Genomic DNA, 24,512 nt, shown 5'->3' with positions numbered 1-24,512 from the left:
TGGCAAATTTCTACTAGTCCTAATGATACCTTAACTACTGGGCAGTTTGGCAAGGACTACAGGGTTAGTGCCAATTTCTAATGCTGTTTTGGCAATGGGTCCTGGATATTTCACATAGGACTTGACTTGAATTTAAATAAATAAAAAATGTTAACTCTGTGATAAGCAAAGAATATTAAAAAAATATATTAAGTAGTGATGCGCGCAAAGATTAAAATCTTATTATGGCCTACATTAGAACACAGCTGAGGCAATTTTCATTTACCTGACAATGTAACAACTGCAATATCAATATTGGATTAAATTTCTACTGTGTCTACTGTTCCCTGCAGTTATTAGAGACATACTGCTACACGTTGCATTAGACATCTCCCCTATATCCCTGGCCAATCATGTTGACTATGTTATTCAAATCTCTTATAGTGAGTGAGTTGGGTTTAACGCCGCTTTTAACAGTATTCCAGTTATATCACGGCATGTCAGCTTAATGTGGGAGGAAAGCCTGAAGTGATGCAGGTCTCAGACGTTTACCACTTCGGTGAAACCCACGAGCACGGGTATGGTGCTGACAAACCTACAAACATAATTGGGGCGAACCGGGATTCGAACCCACAACCATAGGTTTCTGGCGTGCCCAAGGGACGCAACTCTGCACAGCGAATCGCGGCGCAAATCTCTTATAATTCATATCTAGTTGACCCATGAAGATCCAGGGTAGCATTATATAAGGTCTTCAGCAACCCATGCTTGCCGGAAAAGGCGACTATGTTTGTTGTAAGAGGCGACTGTAGGGATCGGGTGGTCAGGCTTCTGACTTGGTTGATGCATGTCATCGTAACCCAATAGCGAGGATCGATGCTCATGATGTCAATCATTGGATTGTCTAGTCCAGACTCAATTATTTACAGACCGCTGTCATACAGCTGGAATATTGCAAAGTGCGGTGTTACACAACAAACAAACAGACAATACAAACAGCATTTCTAGTCATGTTTCCAACATCTCACAAAATGAGATCAATTCTTATTGATATGTCAACAATAATAACCTGATACACTGCTTATTGACTTAAATAGTCTCAAAATTATATAGACAACAATAATGCCAACATCTCACAAAATGATATCAATTCTTATTAATATGTCAACAATAATAACCTGATACACTGCTTATTGACTTAAATAGACTCAAAATTAAACAGACAACAATACAGAATCGGTGATACTGTGCAGAAGGCAAAACAAGCCTTTCCAATTCTATTATCAGCCAATCAGGAAACCATAGTTCATAAGTGGGTGTGGCCTAAATGTTTTTTGGTTTATTGAAACATAAATGAAAAAAAATAATTGCTAGGTTAGCCAAATAAATGTAATGGAAATGTATTTATATTAAAACATCTTCATCAGCATTCTAACAATCACTGTGACCACAGGAGTCCGTATCTAAAAATAGATGCCCTCATGCATATTCATGATTATGCATGAGGGCATCTATTTTTAGATACATAAGGGCATCTATTTTTAGATACAGACTCCTGTGCTGTGTCCACTCACTGGTCTGGGCTGTATTTCAGTTACCGTATTTGACGTAATAAGCGCCCGGGGCACTCTCAAAATTAGAAATAAGAGGCTCTTATTAGAATATGATTTTGATGAAAGAGTCGAAAGATCGTAAATTTTATGGTTTATGCTGACAGCCTGAAATGATACAAAAGAAAAGTATGTGCGTATTGTAAACGACAGATATATTTTACAGAATTTAATTGCCCATAATTAAGGTTGCATATGACACACGAGTGCGTATTATACACGAAGAAATGTACACGAATTGTGTACATTGATCGGTCGGAAGGGTGCTAATTGGGATTGTTCACTAGCCAATATATTTTCAAATATCGCCGTGGGCGCTTCTTAGAGTGGGGCGCTTATTACGTCGAATACGGTAATATCAAATTGTCAGCTTGGTAGGAAGGCCGAGAGACATCAACACCTTTCTGATGTTGACGTTTCTTGTTACAGGCAAATAAATTCAGTTTAACGAAACTCCGTCTTCAAATACTTGTCTGGGACAACTAGAAGCCTGATCCTGACATTTATATGAGAGCATGTCAACTGATGTACCTATGTCAGTAACACCAAAACAGACACATGACACGTGTTTTGGGTGTTGTGGATCTGACACTGGGCACCATGATGGTAACCACTGTAATGGATGATCAGAGATTTGAACTCCCCAAAACAGCAGAACCTGGCAATCCAAGGGACATAACTCTGGGCTACTGCCAGATGATGCTTTCAGACACTGGCGTTTTTGCCTGTCCTTATTGTCAAAACAAAACCTGTGCTAGTGGGTTTCACCAAAGTGGTAAACGGCTGAGACCTGCATCACTTCAGCATCACTTTGGCATCACTCTGGCAATAAGTGTGAGTTTGCCCTTTAGAACTCCTGACAACTAATGTTTATCTAGGTGTATTCAAACTTCAACAACCAGAAGAAAAATCCTTTTCAGAATAAACTGTATTCAAACTTCAATGTTCAGAATGAAATTCCTTTTCAGAATAAACTGTATTCAAACTTCAATGTTCAGAATGAAATTCCTTTTCAGAATAAACTGTATTCGAACTTCAATGTCCAGAATGAAATTCCTTTTCAGAACTAACTGATATTCAAAAGGACATAGCAGATTGTTATCACGAAAAAATGAATTATTTTCAGCCTGGGTTTACACTTGGTCTGTGAAAACATTTCTTTAAAATAATTGTAATTTATTTTTCTCAAAAAAAACCCAAACCTTCTTCTACTGGTTTAGTTTGATCTGTACTTTCCTAGGGTTTTAGTATTTTTTTCAGAAAGCATGGCATCTACTAGCACTAGGGTTTAACCACTTATTGTAACTCAGACAACTGTGGCTGCAGCCACCCTGTGCTGCATGTAGTAATTGATTAGATGTTGAACAGTTTCCGTTTTCAATGGCTGAATCCATTAAAAACATTGTTTTGATACAATGTGACTGTGAAAAACACACGATAAAAAGTATGTACAGATTCAAATCAACAGCCTGGGTTTACACTTGGTCTGTGAAAACATTTCTTTAAAATAATTGTAATTTATTTTTCTCAAAAAAACCCCAAACCTTCTTCTACTGGTTTAGTTTGATCTGTACTTTCCTAGGGTTTTAGTATTTTTTTTCAGAAAGCATGGCATCTACTAGCACTAGGGTTTAACCACTTATTGTTACTCAGACAACTGTGGCTGCAGCCACCCTGTGCTGCATGTAGTAATTGATTAGATGTTGAACCATTTCCGTTTTCAATGGCTGAATCCATTAAAAACATTGTTTTGATACAATGTGACTGTGAAAAACACACGATAAAAAGTATGTACAGATTCAAATCAACAAAGGAGGACTCAATGAGACATCGTGATAGTGGACATTACCGTATTCGACGTAATAAGCGCCCTGCTCTAATAAGCCCCCACAGCCATATTTGCTAATATATTGGCTAGTGAACAATCCCAATTAGCACCCCTTCCGATTGATCAATGTACAAAAGACTTTTTTATTTGCGTATAATGCGCACTCGTGTGTTATATGCACCCTTAATTATGGGCATTTAAATTCTGGAAAAATATATCTGTCGTATATAAACATTTCAGGCTGTTAGCATAAACCACGAAATATATCTTTCAACTCTGTTTTTTTCACCAAAATAATATTCGAATAAGAGCCCCCTATTTTTAATTTTGAGAGCGCCCTGGGCGCTTATTACGTCAAATATGGTATATATGTCTTTAATAACATAATAGCAAACCCCATAAAAATGGCAAATTTGTACTAGTCCATATGATACCTTAACTATTGGCCAGTTTGGCAAGGACTACAGGACTAGTCCCAATTTCTAACGCTCACATGATACTCAGAGTTTGAAATCACAGACTTATATCAGAAATTAATAGAAATCATTGGGTCCCTGGCATAACCCCAGTGGTGAAACAGTGTTCAAAATTAGGGGGTCCTGAGTTCCTTGATCGTTCATACGAATAATTTATCAAAATCGCCAAAGGCCTGCTAAATTTTAACATGTGTAAGGTGTCCACGGACAACTGAAGTTGATTTTTTGGTCTGACGATTACATGTTGGTTGGTTTGTTTGTTGTTTACGCCGCACTCAGCAATATTCCAGCTACATGACTGCGGTCTGTAAATAATCGAGTCTGGACCTGACAATACAGTGATTGATATCATGAGCATCGATCCATGCAATTGGTATCGATGACATGCATCAACCAAGTCAGCGAGCCTGACCACCCGATCCCGTAAGTCGCATCTTACGACAAGCATAGTCGCCTTTTACGGCAAGCATGGGTTGCCGAAGACCTATTCTACGAAGATTACATGTAAAGAGTTAGGCAAGTCAGGCACAGATTTTCCACACCCCTGAAACTACAGCAGTAAAGCTCAAGATCCCCCTTTTACAAACAGTCATCATTAAGCTTATCACAACATATATAATGATTTATACAAATGTATACACAAATATTTCTTCAAGTTATGTCATTTTGGAGAACATAAACATTCACTGGTTCATCCAATAAACCATGTCAAGCCAGGACGTTCTCTAGATCTTGAAGGCCATGATTAATAAAATATAACATCTTAATTCAAATTTGTGAATATATTCAGACAGGAGGTAATTTATTTTTAAAGTTTAATGGTGTATGATAAGTATTAAGTATGTTTTTGGTTTGGGTTGTTGTTTTACGCCGCACTCAGCATTCCAGCTATATGATGGCGGTCTGTAAATAATCGAGTCTGAACCAGACAATCCAGTGATTAATATCATGAGCATCGATCCCCGCAATTGGGATCGATGACATGCATCAACCAAGTCAGCGATCCTGACCACCCGATCCCGTTAGATGCCTTTTACGACAAGCATAGTCACCTTTTACGGCAAGCATGGATTGCTGAAGACTTATTCTACCCCGGAATCTTCACGGGTCTATTAAGTATGTCACATAGTTTATGCTTGTTATTTGTTCAACTTTTATGACACATCAATTAGGACAGATCGATGCTGATTTCTTTAGCAAGATCGACAAACAGGGGCAACTCTATATTATCGCGGTATTGCTATTTTTAGGTATGATACATGTGGAATATGTGCATTACATCACTTCCTGTAATGAATTTTGCCTAATCATTATGCATACGACCTAGGTTGGATCAACGGAGATCGTCCAAACAAATGGGTTCCTTTCTGACCAATTTCGAATGTAGGTAGGGGTAATACCACTTCAAAAACATTCCATTATGAATTAGGTTTACTTACGAAAAGCCGTGACATTCCGGAGCGAGTCCTGTATTCAATAAAGCAATGAAATGTCGTGCTTCTATCTGCTTAAGTAAACAGCAGACAGGGAGGGGACTGGGATTAAGAGATTTTCTGATATCGCGATAACATAGAGACTGTGTTAGTACAGAGTCCAAACATATACTCACCGCCAAAAGAAACGTGAATACCATATATGTTCTTATATTTGCATAAGTAAACAGCAGACAAGGGACCCGGAATACGAGATTTTCTGATATCGCGATAACATAGAGTCTGTGTTAGTACAGAGTCCGAACATATACTCACCGCCAAAAGAAACGTGAATACCATATATGTTCTTATATTTGCATAAGTAAACAGCTGACAGGGGACTCGGAATACGAGATTTTCTGATATCGCGATAACATAGAGTCAGTGCTGATTTTAAGTCGGAATATATACTCACCGCCAAAAGAAACGTGAATACCATATATGTTCTTATATTTGCATAAGTAAACAGCAGACAGGGGACCCGGATTACGAGATTTTCTGATATTGTGATAACATAGAGTCGGTGGTGATATTAAGTCGGAATATATACTCACTGCCAAAAGAAATGTGAATACCATATATGTTGGTTAATATATGAAGACTTACACATATCCAAGAGATATTAGATTGTTTCTAAGCACAAACAAACATACTGGTATGTTGTGTGAACTGATGCTCATGAACGCATCACATGTGACGTCAAAGATGCACCATTTGTCTCATGCAGGATTAGTGTGTAAAGTTTGGAAATTATGTGCAGCATATCGTGATAAGAATAAAGACACTGTGGTATCACTTGACTGATAGTTGGTACACTGGGAAACATCTCTTCTTAACGCACATACTTCTTTATATATTTCAAAGGTTTGCCCCGTGAAGATCCGGGGTAGAATAGGTCTTCAGTAACCCAAGCTTGACGTAAAAGGCGACTATGCTTGTCGTAAGAGGTGACTAACGGGATTTGGTGGCCAGGCTCGCTGACTTGGTTGATGCATGTCATCGATCCCAATTGCATGGATCGATGCTCATGATGTCAATCACTGGATAGTCTGGTCCAGACTCGATTATTTACAGACTGCCATCATATAGCTGGAATATTGCTGAGTGCAGCGTAAAACAACAAACAAACAATCAAACAATGGTTTGCGTTTCTTTTGGCAGTGAGTATACATGGTGCAAAAAAACATGTGTTGATAACAAAAAGCATTGACAGAAGTCTGCCATACAGACCCTGAAGCAAATATATCCAATATATCCACTGCATCTCTATAATTGTTGGCAAGTCTAGATAACTGCAATTACTGGAACAGAGTCTCTGGTTTCCTTTTTATTACCTTATTCGACGTAATAAGCGCCCCGCTCTAATAAGCATCCACGATAAAAAGTATGTACAGATTCAAATCAACAAAGGAGGACTCAATGAGACATCATGATAGTGGACACTTACTGTATTCGCCGTATTCGTAATAATCGCCTTGCTCTAATAAGCACCCACGGCGATATTTGCTAATATATTGGCAAGTGAACAATCCCAATTAGCACCCCTTCCGATTGATCAATGTACACAAGACTTATTTTTTCGCGTATAATACGCACTCATGTGTTATATGCACCCTTAATCATGGGCAATTAAATTCTGGAAAAATATATCTGTCGTACATAAACATTTCAGGCTGTCAGCATAAACCACAAAATTTATCTTTCAACTCTGTTTTTTTTCACCAAAATAATATTCTAATAAGAGCCCCCTATTTCTAATTTTGAGAGCGCCCTGGGCGCTTATTACGTCGAAAATGGTATGTTTTATCACATGTTAGTCTACGTTGATAGAAACACAACACTACTCAGCCCTGTTTGTTGAAGGCCATTAGCGTATCACGATACATCATGTTATGGGCCTGATAGTGCTGATAGTAGTAGGACTCTCCGTTTCCCTGCAACCCTGACTATCATGCTATGTAATCTCACTCCACAGCATTAAAAGACATAATAGTGAACAAACTCTCAACATGCACAAATAATTCATTCAAAAGAAATCTTGACAGAGTATTGAGGTAGACCTTTTCTCCCTCAACATGTACAGCCTGACTGGCAATCAGCGTTGAGCTGATGAAAGGACAATGCAGCTATTAACCAAGACTATAAAGTTGAAGGTTAGAGATATCCATAATGTGTATAGTACTCAAAAACGTTAAGATAACACCCAATTGTTTTACCGATTACCATATTTGACGTAATAAGCGCCCAGGGCACTCTCAAAATTAGAAATAGGGGGCTCTTATTAGAATATAATTTTAGTGAGAAAAAAACAGAGTTGAAAGATCGCAAATTTTGTGGTTTATGCTTACAGCCTGAAATGATACAAAAGAAAAGTCTGTGCGTATCATACACGACAGATATATTTTCCAGAATTTAATTGCCCATAATTAAGGGTGCATATAACACACGTGTGTGTATTATACGTGAATAAATAAGTCTTGTGTACATTGATCAATCGGAAGGGGTGCTAATTGGGATTGTCCACTATCCAATATATTGACAAATATCGCCGTGGGCGCTTATTAGAGGGGGTGCTTATTACTTCGAATACAGTAACTATAGTTACAAAGTAGACACAATTTATGGATAACAACTTCTTTAATACTGTATATAACTATAGTATATAACCATAGATATATGAAAAGTTGTCCCTCATGACTATTGCTGACTGGCTGTTTTAGCACAAGGTTTAACCAATACATTTGTAGAGGTTTCCACTCAGCCCTTACTGTAGTGAGTGAGTGTGTGAGAATGGTTTTACGCCACTTTTAGCAATATTCCAGCAATATCATGGCGGGGGGACACCAGAAATAGGCTTCACACATTGCACCCACGTCGGGAATCTAACCCTGGTCTACGGCGTGATGAGGTAATGCTTTTAACACTAGGCTTAGTGACCCGACTGCCCCGCCCTTACTGTAATGCTGTAGCCCTAAATGAAGCAAGTCTAGATTTACAACAGATTAACAAATCAGACCCATCTCACTGGGGCTCCTTTTCAACTTAAATGCAGGTGCTTCTTCTATCTAAATTATATATTTTAAGTGTTAATCTAGACTGAAAGTTGTCATTGCTTCTATCATAAAGCAATTCCGTGACCACAATATTTATGTCCACACTGTGATATGTAACATACTGATAGGTATCATTTCAGCAGGCCATTCATGCCGTTAAAGGCGACTATGCTTGTCATAAGAGGCGACTAACGGGATCGGGTGGTCAGGCTCACTGACTTGGTGCATGTCATCGATCCCAATTACATGGATCGATGCTCATGTCAATCACTCGATTGCCTGGTCCAGGCTCGATTATTTACAGACCGCCGTCATATAGCTGGAATATTGCTGAGTGTGGCGCAAAACAACAAACCAACCAACCAACGTATCATTTCACAAAGGTGTTGTATAAATCTAAATATTTTGGCTCTATCACAGGAAATAACATAACATAAACATCTAACATAGAAAGAAGGTTGCAAACAAGTATCCCCTTTTTTCTGTTATATTTTCCTAATAGTGGTTTGTGATGTATAATGTAATACAAACAACATCATGACACTAGATATTTACTACCCGGGTACCCACACCCCTATTACCCGACCCAACCTGGGTACCCGCTGTTGGTGTCAAGAGATAGGTACAAAATGTCCGATTGGGAATAGTTTGACAGTAGCCCTGGCAAAATGTATCTAGATACACGTATAAAACGATGTGTTCATGCATACACTGAATATGATTGAAGTTTTAGCTTTGTTAAAATACATAAAACAGCCAGAAGGAATGGGCGTAGTCATGAAGAAATGAGAACATTAGAGACTTAAAATTGTTGTGTAACCATGTAGTTATATAGTGAATTTTTGTCATGAAACAATATATCATGTGACTAACCACAGGTCCGGGTAGTCCTGTGGGTACCCGGGTCCTACTCAGTTCCCACCCGACCCGGGTACCCGAGTTACCCGTCACAGCTATATATATATATGATGCCACCTGCCATTTCAGCATTAAGCCATTGTGTAATGCTAAAATGTTTTAGTCGAAAGAGTGCCATCATACAGATCAGTACAAATTGTCCTAATTTCTATTCATACACACGCACACATGTACACATATACACATTCAGTGACTTACCGTGTTCGACGCAATAAGTGCCCCGCTCTAATAAGCACCCACAGCGATATCTGCTAATATATTGGCTAGTGAACAATCCAAATTAGCACCCCTTCCGATTGATCAATGTACACAAGACTTATTTATTCGCGTATAATATGCACTCGTGTGTTATATGCACCGTTAAATTATGGGAATCAAATTCTTGAAAAATATATCTGTCGTACATAAACATTCCAGGCTGTCAGCATAAACCACGAAATTTATCTTTCAACTCTGTTTTTTTCACCAAAATAATATTCTAATAATTCTAATTTTGAGAGCTCCCAGGGCGCTTATAACGTCAAATACGGTATTCATGTTGGGGTCAAGGCTATGAATTATTGTTTCATAGTTCACAGCTGTTCAATGCCTTTTTAGAAAATCTGACAATAGAGCAGCATTGCAAGGTCATTTCTGAATTCACTTGTGATCACTGAAAATCATTTAAAAAAATTAAAACACGAGTTAACAATATTTCTTTCCCTGCTCTTTCCTAACACTCATAGCAGTTGACAGATCTTACTTGAGTTCATCGATATCTGTATTTACAGTTTTGATGAAAGAATGCAGAGTGACATGACACATTCTTATAGAGTACAAAATATACAATCGGAAGTTTCACAAGTGGTAAAATACACTAAGGGTACGCATAGTGCAACATGTAACAAAATAAACTGGTGATATACTGCGATATATAGTAAACAATGATAAGACTATTTGTATAGCGCAAAATCCACATCACTGGGGAACATGCTCAATGCACATAAATGTTATTCTTACTTCCATGAAGTTAATTACGAAGGGTGATATTATAAGGGATTATAAAAGCCGAATACAGCTAACGTACACATCACAAAAATAAAATTCTAATTCATCAGTTCACACAGAAATCGACCCAACCCACATTTGTCATGCATGACAGGTAAGTTGAGGTAACCCTTCTCGACAATGTCATTGTAAACAGTAGACAACACATATTCGTTAAACAATTGTCAAGTGAGAAACTAAAGATTACAGTAAGCGATAAGGCGGTACTCACATATCCTGTCTGCAGGTCCATGCTAGGTATGACGTTACGACAGGTTACAGACAGACAGACAGATGACAAACACTCAGACAAGGTGAGAGGAGTTAGTAGCAAACAAATAAACCCAGAGCATTGCTATCAGGGCAAGTAAAGGAAGCTGCCCTAGATACAACTTTCTCTAGGTGTCCACGTTGGTTATCTGACCTGACAGCTTTTCTTCAGTGTAAAACGTGTCCTATATATACAAGCCAGATTACAAGGAGGTGGTGTTAGCTCATGCCCACTGTCGTCGTGTTAGTTTATCACAGATCAATACAAGTAGGTCTGGTACAAATGACTGACTGGTATCACCCTTGAGTTCAATGGATCACCTGCTGAATGAAACCGGCATGCCTGTCCATTTTGTACGTGGAGATGTTGTATAAAGGCCCAACCTCAGAAATGACTTGGCCAGCCCCGTGCTATCACAGCTGATGCCTTGAGGGTACGCCACACACACACACAGCTCGCGGACAGAGTTGAATAATGCTACAACCCACGGTATGGTGAGTGTTTAATGTTAGTGTTTAAGGTGTCTCCTGCCCAGCCTTTTGAGTCAGTTCACTTGAAATTCTCTTTAATTGTGTATGCAGTTTTTGTTTGTGAACTTGTACTGTTATTGAAAATGTAACACTGTTAATAGTTTTTTTTAAAATATCTGGTTAAAATACCGTTTCAACAACATAGTTGGTTAAAATACTGAATTTAGGATATCAATATGTCATCTTTTGAGAGCTGTACAAATATCAATTTGTGAAGAATAGTTTCATATTTTTTATCATCTAAAACTGGCTCCCACAGGAGATATCCTTGGGTGAGATCAAGTGATATCTACACTGTCGATATCGATCAGTGAAATTGCATCACAATGCTTTGCAGACCATTCTGACGTCATTGGTTACCGTGACATCACAATCAAATGACATCACTAATGGCTCTGCTACTGAAGCTGTAAGCAGTACTTTTTACACTTAAGACACTGCTTATTACTGTCTACAAACTGAAAAAGTTGGAAGAATGATGTTGGATGATAATTAAAATCTCACCCTCATGTCTTTGGATATCAAATATATCAACACTCGTTGACAATAGTGGAAAAATTCCTCCATTTTTTCAACTCATGTTGATATATTTTACATCAAAAGACACTCAGGTGAGATTCACTATATTGTTGTTATGAAATTCAAACCAATGGGATCTAAAGATGAAAAAGCTGTTACTTTTGTAAATGATGTTCAAATAATTTTAATGTAAGCATTACCAAAAAAAATAAAACATGGGGTACAATGTATATGTAAATATATGTTAGTCCATTACTGCAAAGTGTGTGTTGATCTTAAGACATGACATGACATGATTACCGGTATACAAACATTCAGAAGTCTCTGTGAATTAATTCCTTCTATCTAACTATACACATGTGCATTACAAGTCACAGAGAAAGGCTTTCAGTTATCGTGTGGCCATCACTTGTTCAATCAGGTAGTCTTTATTATAAAGAATCACAATGTGTGCTTTGAGATTTCTTTTCAAGTGTGATCGACCATTGAGCCGATTCTTGTACATGACAGGGTTAAAACTCCTCAAACAGGTTATAGAGAAGTGAAAAGCTCGTGGAACATGTGTCAAATAAAAACAACAATAGTACTATTTCGGTGTGTATTTGGCCATGTGTACTGGATGACACGACGGGGCTTCCTACTTGGGTTGAACCTGTAAGTGGCAATAGTGATCTTTACAATCCTCACACTGGAATGGGATTCCTTTTGTGCAGGTGTATAGGTGTGATAAACGCAGGTGTATAGGTGATAAACGAGAGAGAGAGAGAGAGAGAGAGAGAGAGAGAGAGAGAGAGAGAGAGAGAGAGAGAGAGAATATAACAATATCATTGCTTCTGAATTTAATTTTTTTTATATAATGCAATATATCATGATACGTATCAAAATAGGGCAAAATATTGTGATACACTTTAAGCCTACAATACCCATCCCTGGTGTGTACATGTGTGTTTGTGTGTGTGCATGTGTGTATTTGTAGTTTGTGTGTTTGTAGTTGTTTGTATGTGTGTTGATGTGTGTTTGAAAACAACCAAAATAGTTTGAGTTTGAAAATACAGTGACCTCCTTCCCCAATATGAACCACCAATAATGCAGTTTTGCCATTGTACCTTTTACTTTTCTAATCTATCAAAGTCTTCTCCGGACAACCCAGTGACTGACATCATGAGCATCAATCCATGCAAATGGAATACGATGACATGCATCAACCAAGTCAGCGAGCCTGACCCCGATCCCATCTCTCCCGAGAGTGAGTGAGTGAGTGAGTTGGGTTTAACGCCGCTTTTAACAATATTCCAGTTATATCGCGGCGTGTCAGCTTAATGTGGGAGGAAAGCCCGAAGTGATGCAGGTCTCAGACGTTTACCACTTCGGTGAAACCCACAAGCACGGGTATGGTGCTGACAAACCTAGAAACATAATCGGGGCGAACCGGGATTCGAACCCACAATCATAGGTTTCTGGCGTGCCCAAGGGACGCAACTCTGCACAGCGAATCGCGGCGCCTTAGACGACTGGGCCACCCGTGCCCCCTCTCCCGAGAGAGAGAGAGAGGCTAAAATGCGACAGGCCGATCTAAAGAACACACAATTAAATTAGTTAGGACTTAGTCATACATTTGCTAGAAGTGATTTTTTTTTTTCATATTTGTTGAGATATATTATTTCTGACATAATTTCTTCTGCCATAGAATATTATAACTGATAGTTAAAGATAGTAAAAAAACATAATGAAAAAATATTATAGCAGTGGAAGGTGTTAGCATACTCTATTATTATATACAAAAACCTGATAACACTAAGCTACTGCTTTTTCACTTTCATGCTTAGTTATATGTTCCTGCATTAAAAAAATCCCAATGCGCATCTTTATTAAATAAGACTGCCAGTCCAAGATTAGTATACTACTGACAAAAAATAAGGGAAATGACGAAATGATAGTGAAGGTGCAATGATAAATGTCTGTAAAATAAATTTCGTGCATGTAAAACTATATCTGGTGTGTCGATACACACACACCTTGATGGCATACTGTTGATTACCGGTAGCTTGTGTATGGTTGTTCTTATTGCCCGCCATTCCGCCTCAAGAACTACCGGTACCCAAGCAGCGTTAGAAATTGGCACTAGTCCTATAGTCCTTGCCAAACTGCCCAATGGTAAAGGTATCATAAGGACTAGAAGAAATTTGCCCTTTTTAGGGGTTTTGCTATATGTTATCATTATAAGGACTAGTGGATGAAAACTGTTAGTTTCTAACCCTGCCAAGCTGGGCCACGTTTGTGGGTGCTTGGTCTCTGGTGTACACTATTCTTTCCGAGAACATCCCACAGATATCTTTTGGGTACATGTTAATGGTTTGTTGTTTAACGCCGCACTCAGCAATATTCCAGCTATATGACGGCAGTCTGTAAATAATCGAGTCTGGACAGACAATCCAGTGATTAATATCATCAGCATCGATCCACGCAATTGGGATCGATGATATGTATCAACCAAGTCAGCGAGCCTGACCATCCGATCCCGTTACTCGCCTTTTACGACAAGCATAGTGGCCTTTTACGGCAAGTATGGGTTGCTGGAGACATATTCTACCCCGGAATCATCACGGGTCACATGTTAAGGGACCTAGTGGGCCAGTCCCATGTCTGTATGCCTTCTCGTTGGAGACAATTGGGCAAGACATTGTGACATTGTGAGGATGTAAAATTGCATTAAGATATCGCTGGCAAGTGAAATGTTCATTCATAATAACCAGATCAGTGCTCCCATCATGTGTGATACCGTCCCATACCGATCACGGTCAAGAGTTGTTGCCCTGGCATCAGGCTTGCCCCTACATCGCCAACAATGTTTTCTGAATCCGAGTCTAAACCTTGATTCGTCTGTAAACATGGAGTCATCAGCACACAGCCCGTCCCAGGTGTTCGAAGCCCACCCCAATCTACCTATGCTAAGCTGTTTGGATCACACCATTCACAGGACGCCTTGCTTTCAGGTGGGCTGCACAGTCGGTTTTAAAGGGTAGATGTTGAAATTCGCCTTCCTGTTATTTTATGAAATTCTCTATTGATAACAGGAGCAACTTTCAATCCATTGTGTGGTACAATTATGGAATGAGACGATCTTGTCTACTCCGGGTAGCAGGGTTAGAAACTAACTGTTTTCGTCCACTAGTCCTAATAATGATAACATAAAACAAAACCCGTAAAAAGGGCAAATTTCTACTCGTCCTTATGATATACCTTTACCATTGGGCAGTTTGGCAAGGACTATAGGACTAGTGCCAATTTCTAATGCCAGGTGGGTGTCGTTGTTTTAGGCCTGCATGCCTAGGCCTCATTACAACCCCCCGCTTTTGCAGCAATAGAGTGAGTGAGTGAGTGAGTTTGGTTTAACGCTGCTTTTAACAGTATTCCAGTTATATCGCGGCGTGTCAGCTTAATGTGGGAGGAAAGCCCGAAGTAATGCAGGTCTCAGACGTTTACCACTTTGGTGAAACCCACGGGCACGGGTATGGTGCTGACAAACCTAGAAACATAATCGGGGCGAACCGGGATTCGAACCCACAATCATAGGTTTCTGGCGTGCCCAAGGGATGCAACTCTTGCAGCAATAGAAGCTAACTGTGTCAGTCCACTAGTACTTATAATGATAACAAATAGCAAAACCCTTAATAATGGCAAATTTCTGTTTGTCCTCATAATATCTTAACTATTGGGCAGTTTGGCAAGGACTATAGGTCTAGTGCCAATTTTGAATGCTGTTTTGAGGATACTTGTCCAAGTCTAGGAATTACTTGTCCAAGTCTAGGAATTACTTGTCCAAGTCTAGGAATTACTTGTCCAAGTCTAGGAATTACTTGTCCAAGTCTAGGAAGTTCTAGGAATTACTTGTCCAAGTCTAGGAAGTACTTGTCCAAGTCTAGGAATTACTTGTCCAAGTCTAGGAATTACATATATTGATTTGACAAACATTTGGGCAACCCTCTATCATAGTCAAAAGTTGCCATTTTGTCCATTCATTGAGATACTCTCTCAGAGGAATTTTGAAGTGTGCTAAGCTCGATTCTACCATGAATTTGGAATTTACTCGATTCTGATTGGTCAATCAGAGGCTATTAAATCACAATAAACCCCCTCTGATTGAAACAGCTGGTTTGACGGCCGCTTCACCGCGGAAGCTAATATTCATAGAATAGTACTATTTTCAGTCATTGTCGGTAGGCATATTTAAATAATTATATCTGCAATTACAGGTTACAAAATGCACAGATGCGGTTACTATAATATTCAAAGGATGTGTGGCAATACATTTCATGCAGAAAAACACGACAGAAATAAAGAAAGGGAATGTATTTACGTTTTGGAGACAACAGAGAGCTTGAAATTTTGGCGCTTTTCTATATACGACTGTGACGTCATAGCTTTTGCGTCACTATGAGCGATATGACGTCATAATGGTGACGTGCGATGTAGAGCGAAAGCCTTGCAAAGCTTGCTTTGTTTTCTTTAGGGATGCCCACTTCATGTTAGCTTACCAAGTTGCCGTGCCTATGTATGCTTTCAATGCCTGTCATATGTTCGAGTGAAGTATTACGGTGTAAACAAACTGCTTGAGTATATACAGCGCCATATTTTGTTCGGTGATTCCGTAATTAAGATCGATCACCCACTCAAAACACTGGACTCATCCCATGCCGCTTCACTCAGTATATTTGCTAACACCAAAGAGTTCGCTTTTTATTTTGTCAACATTTCGGGCTGTCAGCATAAACCTCGAAATTTACGATCTTTAAACTCTGTTTACTTCACCTAAATAATATTCTAATAAGAGACCCCTATTTCTAATTTTGAGAGTGCCCTGGGTGCTTATTGCGTCGAATAAGGTAATTATCTATTCTTATAAAGTATTGAATGTGTGGGTATCTGTCTTTACTAAGAATATCAGCTGCGCAACAGATGTTCAAAACAATAAGTTTATTCGACAGATGTCCAATAAATTGATTGATCTATATGTGCATGATATGTGTGAGTATGGACATTGCTGGTGTCAATATAATACTTGTGTTGATGTAGAGCTGGAAATAATGCTGGCTATTTCTCCTGAACCTAATGATCTATATATTGTCAATATTCAGTCATCATTATTGCTTCTGGTAGGATAATGAAAAGAGTTCATTGTATAAAATATATTCCCTGAACACATTATCTTTCATGTTTTGTTAAAGTAACATCATATAAAATAATTTGTTTGTTTGGACGGTGTTTTACACTAATCATCAATAAGACAGCAATAATAATAATAGTAATAAACTAGTGGTTGATATTATGAGCAACATCCCATGTTGTCATGGTATGATGACGTTCAATTAACCACAGGGGCGGTCAGGTAGCCTCGTGGTTAAAGCGTTCGCCCGTCACGCCGAAGACCCGGGCTCGATTCCCGACATGGGTAAAATGTGTGAAGCCCATTTCTGGTGTCCCCCGCCGTGATATTGCTGGAATATTGCTAAAAGCGTCGTAAAACCATACTCACTCACTCACTCAATTAACCACCGACTACCCGATCAAATTGTAGTCTTACAACATAAGCTACAGGGGACCTACTCATGAGGAATCAACGAGCCGGACTACCCTACCCGATCAAAAGTACAACATTGGTACAAAACACCCAATCAGAACAAGAAGAATATATCAACAAATACAATACAGCTATGACGTAAGTCTATTGTTTCAAACATCTGTAATGAATCAACAGTTTACTGACCTACTTTCTGCAATGTAAATTTTAATCTCATGATGACATTCATTTATTTTAAGCACGTGTACCTCGAATGTACTGGCTACGGCGATCAAACTGTACGAAATGTATACATGTGCAATACATATATAGACTACTTCAAATGCAGCACAGATATGAAGCTAGAGGTAATTGATTTATGAGTGTGCTGCATAAATTTCCATGCAGCATGTTTCAAGCTGTATTTTGATACTGATTACACTAGGGCTGGGACGAGTCCAAATTTACAACCCTACCTTGCCCCGCCCCATCCTGCCCCACCCAACCCTACCTTGCCCCGCCCCATCCTGCCCCACCCCATCCTACCCTACCTTGCCCCACCCCGTCCCGCCCCACCCTACCCTACTTTGCCCCGCCCCGTCCCACCCCACCCCACCCTACCCTACCTAATAGTGTTTTGTGATGTATAATGTAATACAATCAGCATCATGACACTAGATATTTACTACCCGGGTACCCACACCCCTATTACCCGACCCAACCTGGGTACCCGCTGTTGGTGTCAAGAGATAGGTACAAAATGTCCGATTGGGAATAGTTTGACAGTAGCCCTGGCAAAATGTATCTAGATACACGTATAAAACGATGTGGTCATGCATACACTGAATATGATTGAAGTTTTAGCTTTGTTAAAACCTAAAACAGCCAGAAGGAATGGGCGTAGTCATGAAGAAATGAGAACATTAGAGACTTAAAATTGTCGTGTAACCATGTAGTTATATAGTGAATTTTTGTCATGAAACAAGAATTTATTAATTGCATAAAAAGGCTTTGCTCTTTCTGCTTCACTTCTAAAGAAATCATACACATTCAACATCAACTGTTTAACATCTGCTGAGTAGCGCATCTTGTCATTGAATGAACACGGTCACTGTGTAGCACGTGCAGACCGTGCTTGCGCTGTTCCTTCCACGGTTTGTCCCCCCTACGTGTCATGTACACATTTCTATACAAAATTACATGATAGTTTCTTAAAGAACTTCATCCGTCATGGATCTTAAAATAAACAAAATTCAGATTTTGTTGGGTACAGGGTATTCATGGTCAAGTACCGTATTGATGTTTCATAGACTTTTCTGGATTTCGAGTTATTTTGCAATTCATCGTTCTCATTTGGAGTCAAACGGACTGTACACTGAAGTTGACTGAAATTTTATCATTACTCAAACATATACAAGTCAACTTGTGCATTGTCAGAAAGAAATGCTATCATTAGCGACTTGTAGTGTAACCACTGAGCTATAGTGAGTTTTTGTCATGAAAGAATATATCACGTGACTAACCACGGGTCCGGGTAGTACTCTGGGTACATGGGTCCTACTCAGGACCCACCTGATCTAAGTAGTAAATTACCCGTCTAAACCCGAGATTACACAGTATTTTGTTTCTTTGATGTTGTAAATGGGCATAATGCTGCTTGCATAACTGGACATTCGTACTGCTGGCATATACAGTATTTGTAAAATATGTCCGTTTACTTGTGCGTTATCCTCACAAAGAGGCAAAGTCTAAGTCAGAGCAATTTGCTGTGCAGAGTTGTGTCCCTTGGGCATGCCAGAAACCTATGAATCTCGGTTTGCCTCGATTATGTTTCTAGGTTTGTCAGCACTATGCCCGTGCTCGTGGGTTTCACCAAAGTGGTAAACATCTGAGACCTGCATCACTTTGGGCTTTTCTCCCACATTAGATGAGGTGAGGTGAAATAGGGTTTAAGGTCGCATTCAAGATTAGTGCACTTATATAGCCTGCGTGAGTGCATGTTGTGGCTGCTTGTACTAGTCTGGACTAATGCCGATTTTATGAGATACCCCACTCAGACACAGTATACTGACTTCAGGATGACCAGTCCTTGTTTTATCCCCTTAATGCCGAGCACCAGACAGGGTAACAACAAGTACCATCTTTTAACATCTTCTGGTATGACACAGCCGGGGATTGAACCCCAGACCTTCTACTTTCCGTGCAGACACTCTACCACTAGACCATAGGGGTGGTCCCTCCCACATAGAGCTGACACGCCGTGATATAACTGGAATACAGTTTCAAAGCAGCATTAAACCGAACTCACTCACTCACTCACTATCCTCACAAGCAACACTTTGTGTGTTTAGGTGAGCCCAGCCCATCCCTATTTTTCTTGCTGTCCTCCTGACACACTACTGTCACTAGTCCTCTATCTGTCTTCAACAAAGCCAAATATAGCATGTCCGTGTATATGGACTAAACACACATTTCATACAAACGGCTCTCCACTCACGGTTTCTACTCACGACCCAGGCATTTTCATGTACATGCAGCTCGATTTGAACGGTTGAACTTAGTGTACAAGTTGGTGCATATTATTGGGACATAATTGTAGTACACCTGTCCAAAATGACAAACAGCCGTTGGATCATGTGCTCTAAACCTTTAAAAAGAGGTTAACGAAACTACCGTATTCAATTTAATAAGCGCCCCGCTCTAATAAGCCCCCCACACCTATATTTTCTGATATATTGGCTTGTGAACAATCCCAATTAGCACCCCTTCCGATTGATCAATGTACACAAGACATATTTATTTGTGTATAATACACACTCGTGTCATATGCACCCTTAATTATGGGCAATTTAATTCTGGAAAAATATATCTGTTGTATATAAACATTTCAAGCTGTCAGCATAAACCACGAAATTTACGATCTTTCAACTCTGTTTTTTTCACCACAATAATATTCTCATAAGAACCCCCTATTTCTAATTTTGAGAGCGCCTTGGGCACTTATGTCAAATATGGTAACCATTATTTGAAAATTATAGCTCTTGAAACTGCCAGTCCTGTTGAACTTGTAACTCTAAAAATTACCAGTCCCCACCCCCCCCCAATATTAGTCAGTCCCAACTTTCAAATAACAAAAAAAAATTACCTGGTTATAATTCTTTCATCATCATGTTCAATGCAATGATGTCATCTCTGAAGTAGCTTAGTTAGATCTACACAATATTCACAAAAAGTTCAGTCACAATTTTCTCATCTCTTCTTTTGATATTTCAATATGTAGTCACTACGAATATATTTTTAACCTTGAAGCAAAGCAAAATGTCATTTCCTCGCCCTAAAAATCGACAAGGGGAAACTCTTATGGTAACAGACAAGCTGACTTCGAAAAATATATTTATGTGAATATCACAGATTTATAAGGTACTTTATTTGCCGGTCCACAGGGACTGGCAGTCACATGAATTACTGTCCCAAGCCTTATTTTACCGGTAAAAAAATGATAAATACTGGTAAATGGGAACAATGCCTGAAGACAATCAAGTCTGGATCAGAAAACCAGTACCTGTAAGTGAGTGAGTGAGTGAGTGAGTGAGTGAGTGAGTGAGTGAGTGAGTGAGTGAGTTGGGTTAAACGCCGCTTTTAACACTATTACAGTTATATCACGGCATGTCAGACTAATTTGGGAGGAAAGCCCAAAGTGATGCGGGTCTTAGACGTTTACCACTTCGGTGAAACCCACGAGCACGGGTATGGTGCTGACAAACCTAGGAACATAATCGGGGCGAACCGGGATTCGAACCCACAATCATAGGTTTCCGGCGTGCCCAGCGAATCCCTGCGCTTTAGACAACTGGGCCACCCGTGCCCCCCAGTACCCGAGAACTTGAGGATTGTTCCAAACCTTTGTGGCACATTTAACACCTCAACACGGCCTAACCTGCTGATCCTAACCGCCTGATCTTATGACACCTGCATCACTTCGGGCTTTCCTCCCACATTAAGCTGACACGCCGCGATATAACTGGAATAGTGTTAAAAGCGGCGTTAAACCCAACTCACTCACTCACTCACTCACTATGACCTCACTGTAATAACAGTCCAAGGTGTAATTATAAAAATAATAGATGCAAGAAGTCATTGGCCCCCAGTAAAATAATATTTTCAGTTTTTTTGTTTCCTGTATCATGAGTATCTGGTATATACATACATGCACACTAAAAACTACGGCTGCAATGAATACGCTATAGGGTAACGGATATGAATATTTATTCACGAATACAATAACAGGTCAGTATCAGTTGATGTATTATTTATTATATTCAGTGAAACAATAACAAAATGAATTTTTGGATATGGTTTGACCATGTTGACAGTGTTAATGATTATTAATATATTATACATTTATATACTGCACTTATCCAGGTAGTCGTATCTGCTAAAATGCGACAATGACCAGTGACCACATTACTGTCAAATTAAATATGAATATCTATGAAGAAATCTATGTATGGATATAATTAGTTCTTATGGATATTTTTAATTAAAAAACACTCATTTTATTTTTTTCATAAATATTCAATTCTTGCATCCACGAATAACAAATTCAATTCATGAAGGGATGCGGTCTGATTCACTGAATACACGAGTGAATTGTAACAGCCCTACTTAAAAACAAAAATATAAAAAAGTTTATATATATATACACCGTATTCAACGTAAGAAACGCCCAAGGTGCCCTCAAAATTAGAAATAGGGGGCTCTTATTAGAATATTATTGTTGAAAGATAAATTTTGTGGTTTATGCTGACAGCCTGAAATGTTTATGTACGACAGATATATGTTTCCAGAATTTAATTGCCCATGATTAAGGGTGCATATAGAAAAAATAAGTCTTGTGTACATTGATCAATTGGAAGGAGTGCCAATTGGGATTGTTCACTAGCCCATACACTAGCAAATATTGCTGTGGATGCTTATTAGAGCGGGGCGCTTATTATGTCAAATACGGTATATATATATATCACCTTAATGCTGAGTGTGTCAGGCAGGCTAGCAACAAGTACCATCATTTAATGTCTTTTGATATGACACAGCCTGAGGATTGAACCACATACCTTCCACTCTCCAGACAGACACTCCATCCACTAGACCAGGGAGGCAGTGGAGCCCATATAAAATATGTACCTAACACAGCCTAACCTTACAGTAGTTGGCCATCATAGAAACAGGGTTTCGAACAAAACAAAACCAGCGTAGCAACCTAGCTTATTTTGAAGTGTAAAAGCAGCATTAGAAATTGGCACTAGTCCCACAGTCCTTGCCAAACTGACCAATATTTAAGGTATCATGAGGACTAGTTGAAATTTGCCCTCTTTAAGGGTTTTGCTATATGTTATCATTATAAGGACAAGTGGACTAAAACTGTTGGTTTCTAACACTGAAATGTAATCAGAATGACAACATTATATTTATCAGGTCAATGATAAAGAAGAGGAAGATCATAATAATGCTTACAATTTTCCAAAATCTTATAAAAAATTTAAAATGTTCCAAAGTAATTTATCTCAAGCAATATCCCAGCTCATACACCATGTTCTGAGTCTCCAGATCATTTGTAAGCCTCAAGCCCCAAAGAGTTACCTCCCTTCAGAAACCCAGAAGCAAGCTCCTTCCCAATGTGTGACACCTTCGTTACACTCTCGGTAACATCGCTGCCACCAGTGTGGGCGCGGCCATTAAAAGAATCTTGAAATTTGTCCTCTAGCCCCAAATGTAGTGATGTTCATACTTTTGTTTATGTCTTTCGGAATGCCATCATAGTGATTTTTGAATAGGTTTACGACTGACCATGTTTTCCAGATGAATTTACTTTGTTTTGATAATCAGATTGGTTCGAGATTGCAGACTAACAGAATATCAACCAACTTCTCCCTTACATTCTTACTATATCAAATATATGATAGTTTTAATGAAATAGAAATTCAAATTGACAAACAAAGAAAGTAATTTAGCAGCGGTAAGTGTATTCGGCGTCACGACTGTCGTCACTTGTTTGTAAACATAACGGTCATTCGGAGTTCAACTCCAAGCATGGTTGGGGCCACCTATCACAGTGGGGAGTTTTGACTGGTGGCAGCGATAGTATAGAGAGCTCCGCAAACGGGCTATCACTGTGAGGAGCTTGGCCCAGAAGCAGCTATGCAAGTACTGTATGACTACTACACTAGTGAGTGAGTGAGTGAGTGAGTATGGTTTTACGCCGCTTTTAGCAATATTCCAGCAATATCACGGCGGGGGACACCAGAAATCATCTTCCTGAGGCAAGCAAGTTAACTGACTTTAAAAGTCCAGTTTCCACCCTTGCTGAACATGTGGGAATTCCTGGGCTCGACCGTAGTGAATGAATACCTGTCTGAGTAAAGGGCCCAAATGACATGTTCAATATGTATAAATTGAATTTTTTTAGCTTGTGTTATGTCTGCCATAGACATGCTTACAACCAGAAATTTCAGAATTTTTGATAACATTGCAGATATAAATTTCTATTCAATAGGCTGAAGTTCGATCCCTGGTCATGTCTAATTGAATGTTTTTTCATGGGTATGAAACCAAAAAGTGAATTTGTAAGTCATCCTAACCACCCAACAAAAAAATGAGATGATATGTGAGGGATATAACACTGTGTTCACTTATATAGCGACGTGTATGCATGTATGTGTGTGGCTGCTTGTACTAGTCCGGACTGATGCCGATTTATAGTGCTAGCCCACTGAGATACCATGCCGCAGTTTTAACATGAATACCCCACTCAGACACAGTATACTGACACCGAGCCGATCAGTCCTTGTTTTAGCCCATTAATGCAAAGCGCCAGACAGGGTAAGTACCATCTTTTAACATCTTTTAGTATGACGCAGTCAGGGATCGAACCCCAGAGCTTCCGCTCTCCGGGTGGACACTCTACCACTAGACCACGGAGGCAGTCCTTTAACGATTAGAGTGAGTGAGTGAGTGAGTATGGTATTACGCCGCTTTTAGCAATATTCCAGCAATATCCCGGCGGAGGACACCAGAAATGGGCTTCACACATTGTACCCATGTCGGGAATCGAACCCGGGTCTTCGGCGTGACGAGCGAACGCTTTAACCACCAGGCTACCCGACCGCCTCTTTAACGATTAGATTACTTATATATGCTGATAAACAAAGGTACAGAATAGCCAAGTTATTTTCATGACAATATGGGCAAACTGTCATTTGAACACACAATGCCC

General features: G+C 39.3%; 2 protein-coding genes across 6 annotated transcripts in view; one reads left to right on the top strand and one right to left on the bottom strand.

The window, feature by feature from the left end:
* Positions 1-24,512, bottom strand: part of LOC124151123 (UTP--glucose-1-phosphate uridylyltransferase-like) — a 105,878-nt gene that overhangs the window by 76,523 nt on the left and 4,843 nt on the right. The window contains exon 1 of one of the 4 annotated variants that reach the window (XM_048403153.1): positions 10,954-11,077. The exons of 1 other annotated variant lie outside the window; for it this stretch is intronic. In XM_048403153.1, the coding sequence (XP_048259110.1) occupies positions 10,954-10,983 (30 nt within the window). In that variant the 5' untranslated portion in view covers positions 10,984-11,077. Of the gene's footprint in view, positions 1-5,332; positions 5,448-10,594; positions 10,727-10,953; positions 11,078-24,512 lie in introns of those variants that run through there. 2 more of the 4 variants (XM_048403154.1, XM_048403156.1) reach the window with 2 other exon arrangements.
* LOC124151122 (transmembrane protein 260-like) overlaps positions 10,996-24,512 on the top strand; it is a 53,692-nt gene continuing 40,175 nt past the window's right edge. The window contains exon 1 of one of the 2 annotated variants that reach the window (XM_048403150.1): positions 10,996-11,122. The gene's annotated coding sequence lies outside the window, so the exon portion shown is untranslated. Of the gene's footprint in view, positions 11,128-24,512 lie in introns of both variants that reach the window. The other variant, XM_048403148.1, reaches the window with a different exon arrangement.

The sequence above is a fragment of the Haliotis rufescens genome, unplaced genomic scaffold, assembly GCF_023055435.1.
Source record: "Haliotis rufescens isolate VD_foot unplaced genomic scaffold, xgHalRufe1.0.p SCAF_3, whole genome shotgun sequence".
Taxonomy (NCBI): domain Eukaryota; kingdom Metazoa; phylum Mollusca; class Gastropoda; order Lepetellida; family Haliotidae; genus Haliotis; species Haliotis rufescens.
The sequence above is the reverse complement of the archived record's forward strand: the minus strand, read 5'-3'. Positions and strand labels throughout refer to the sequence as shown.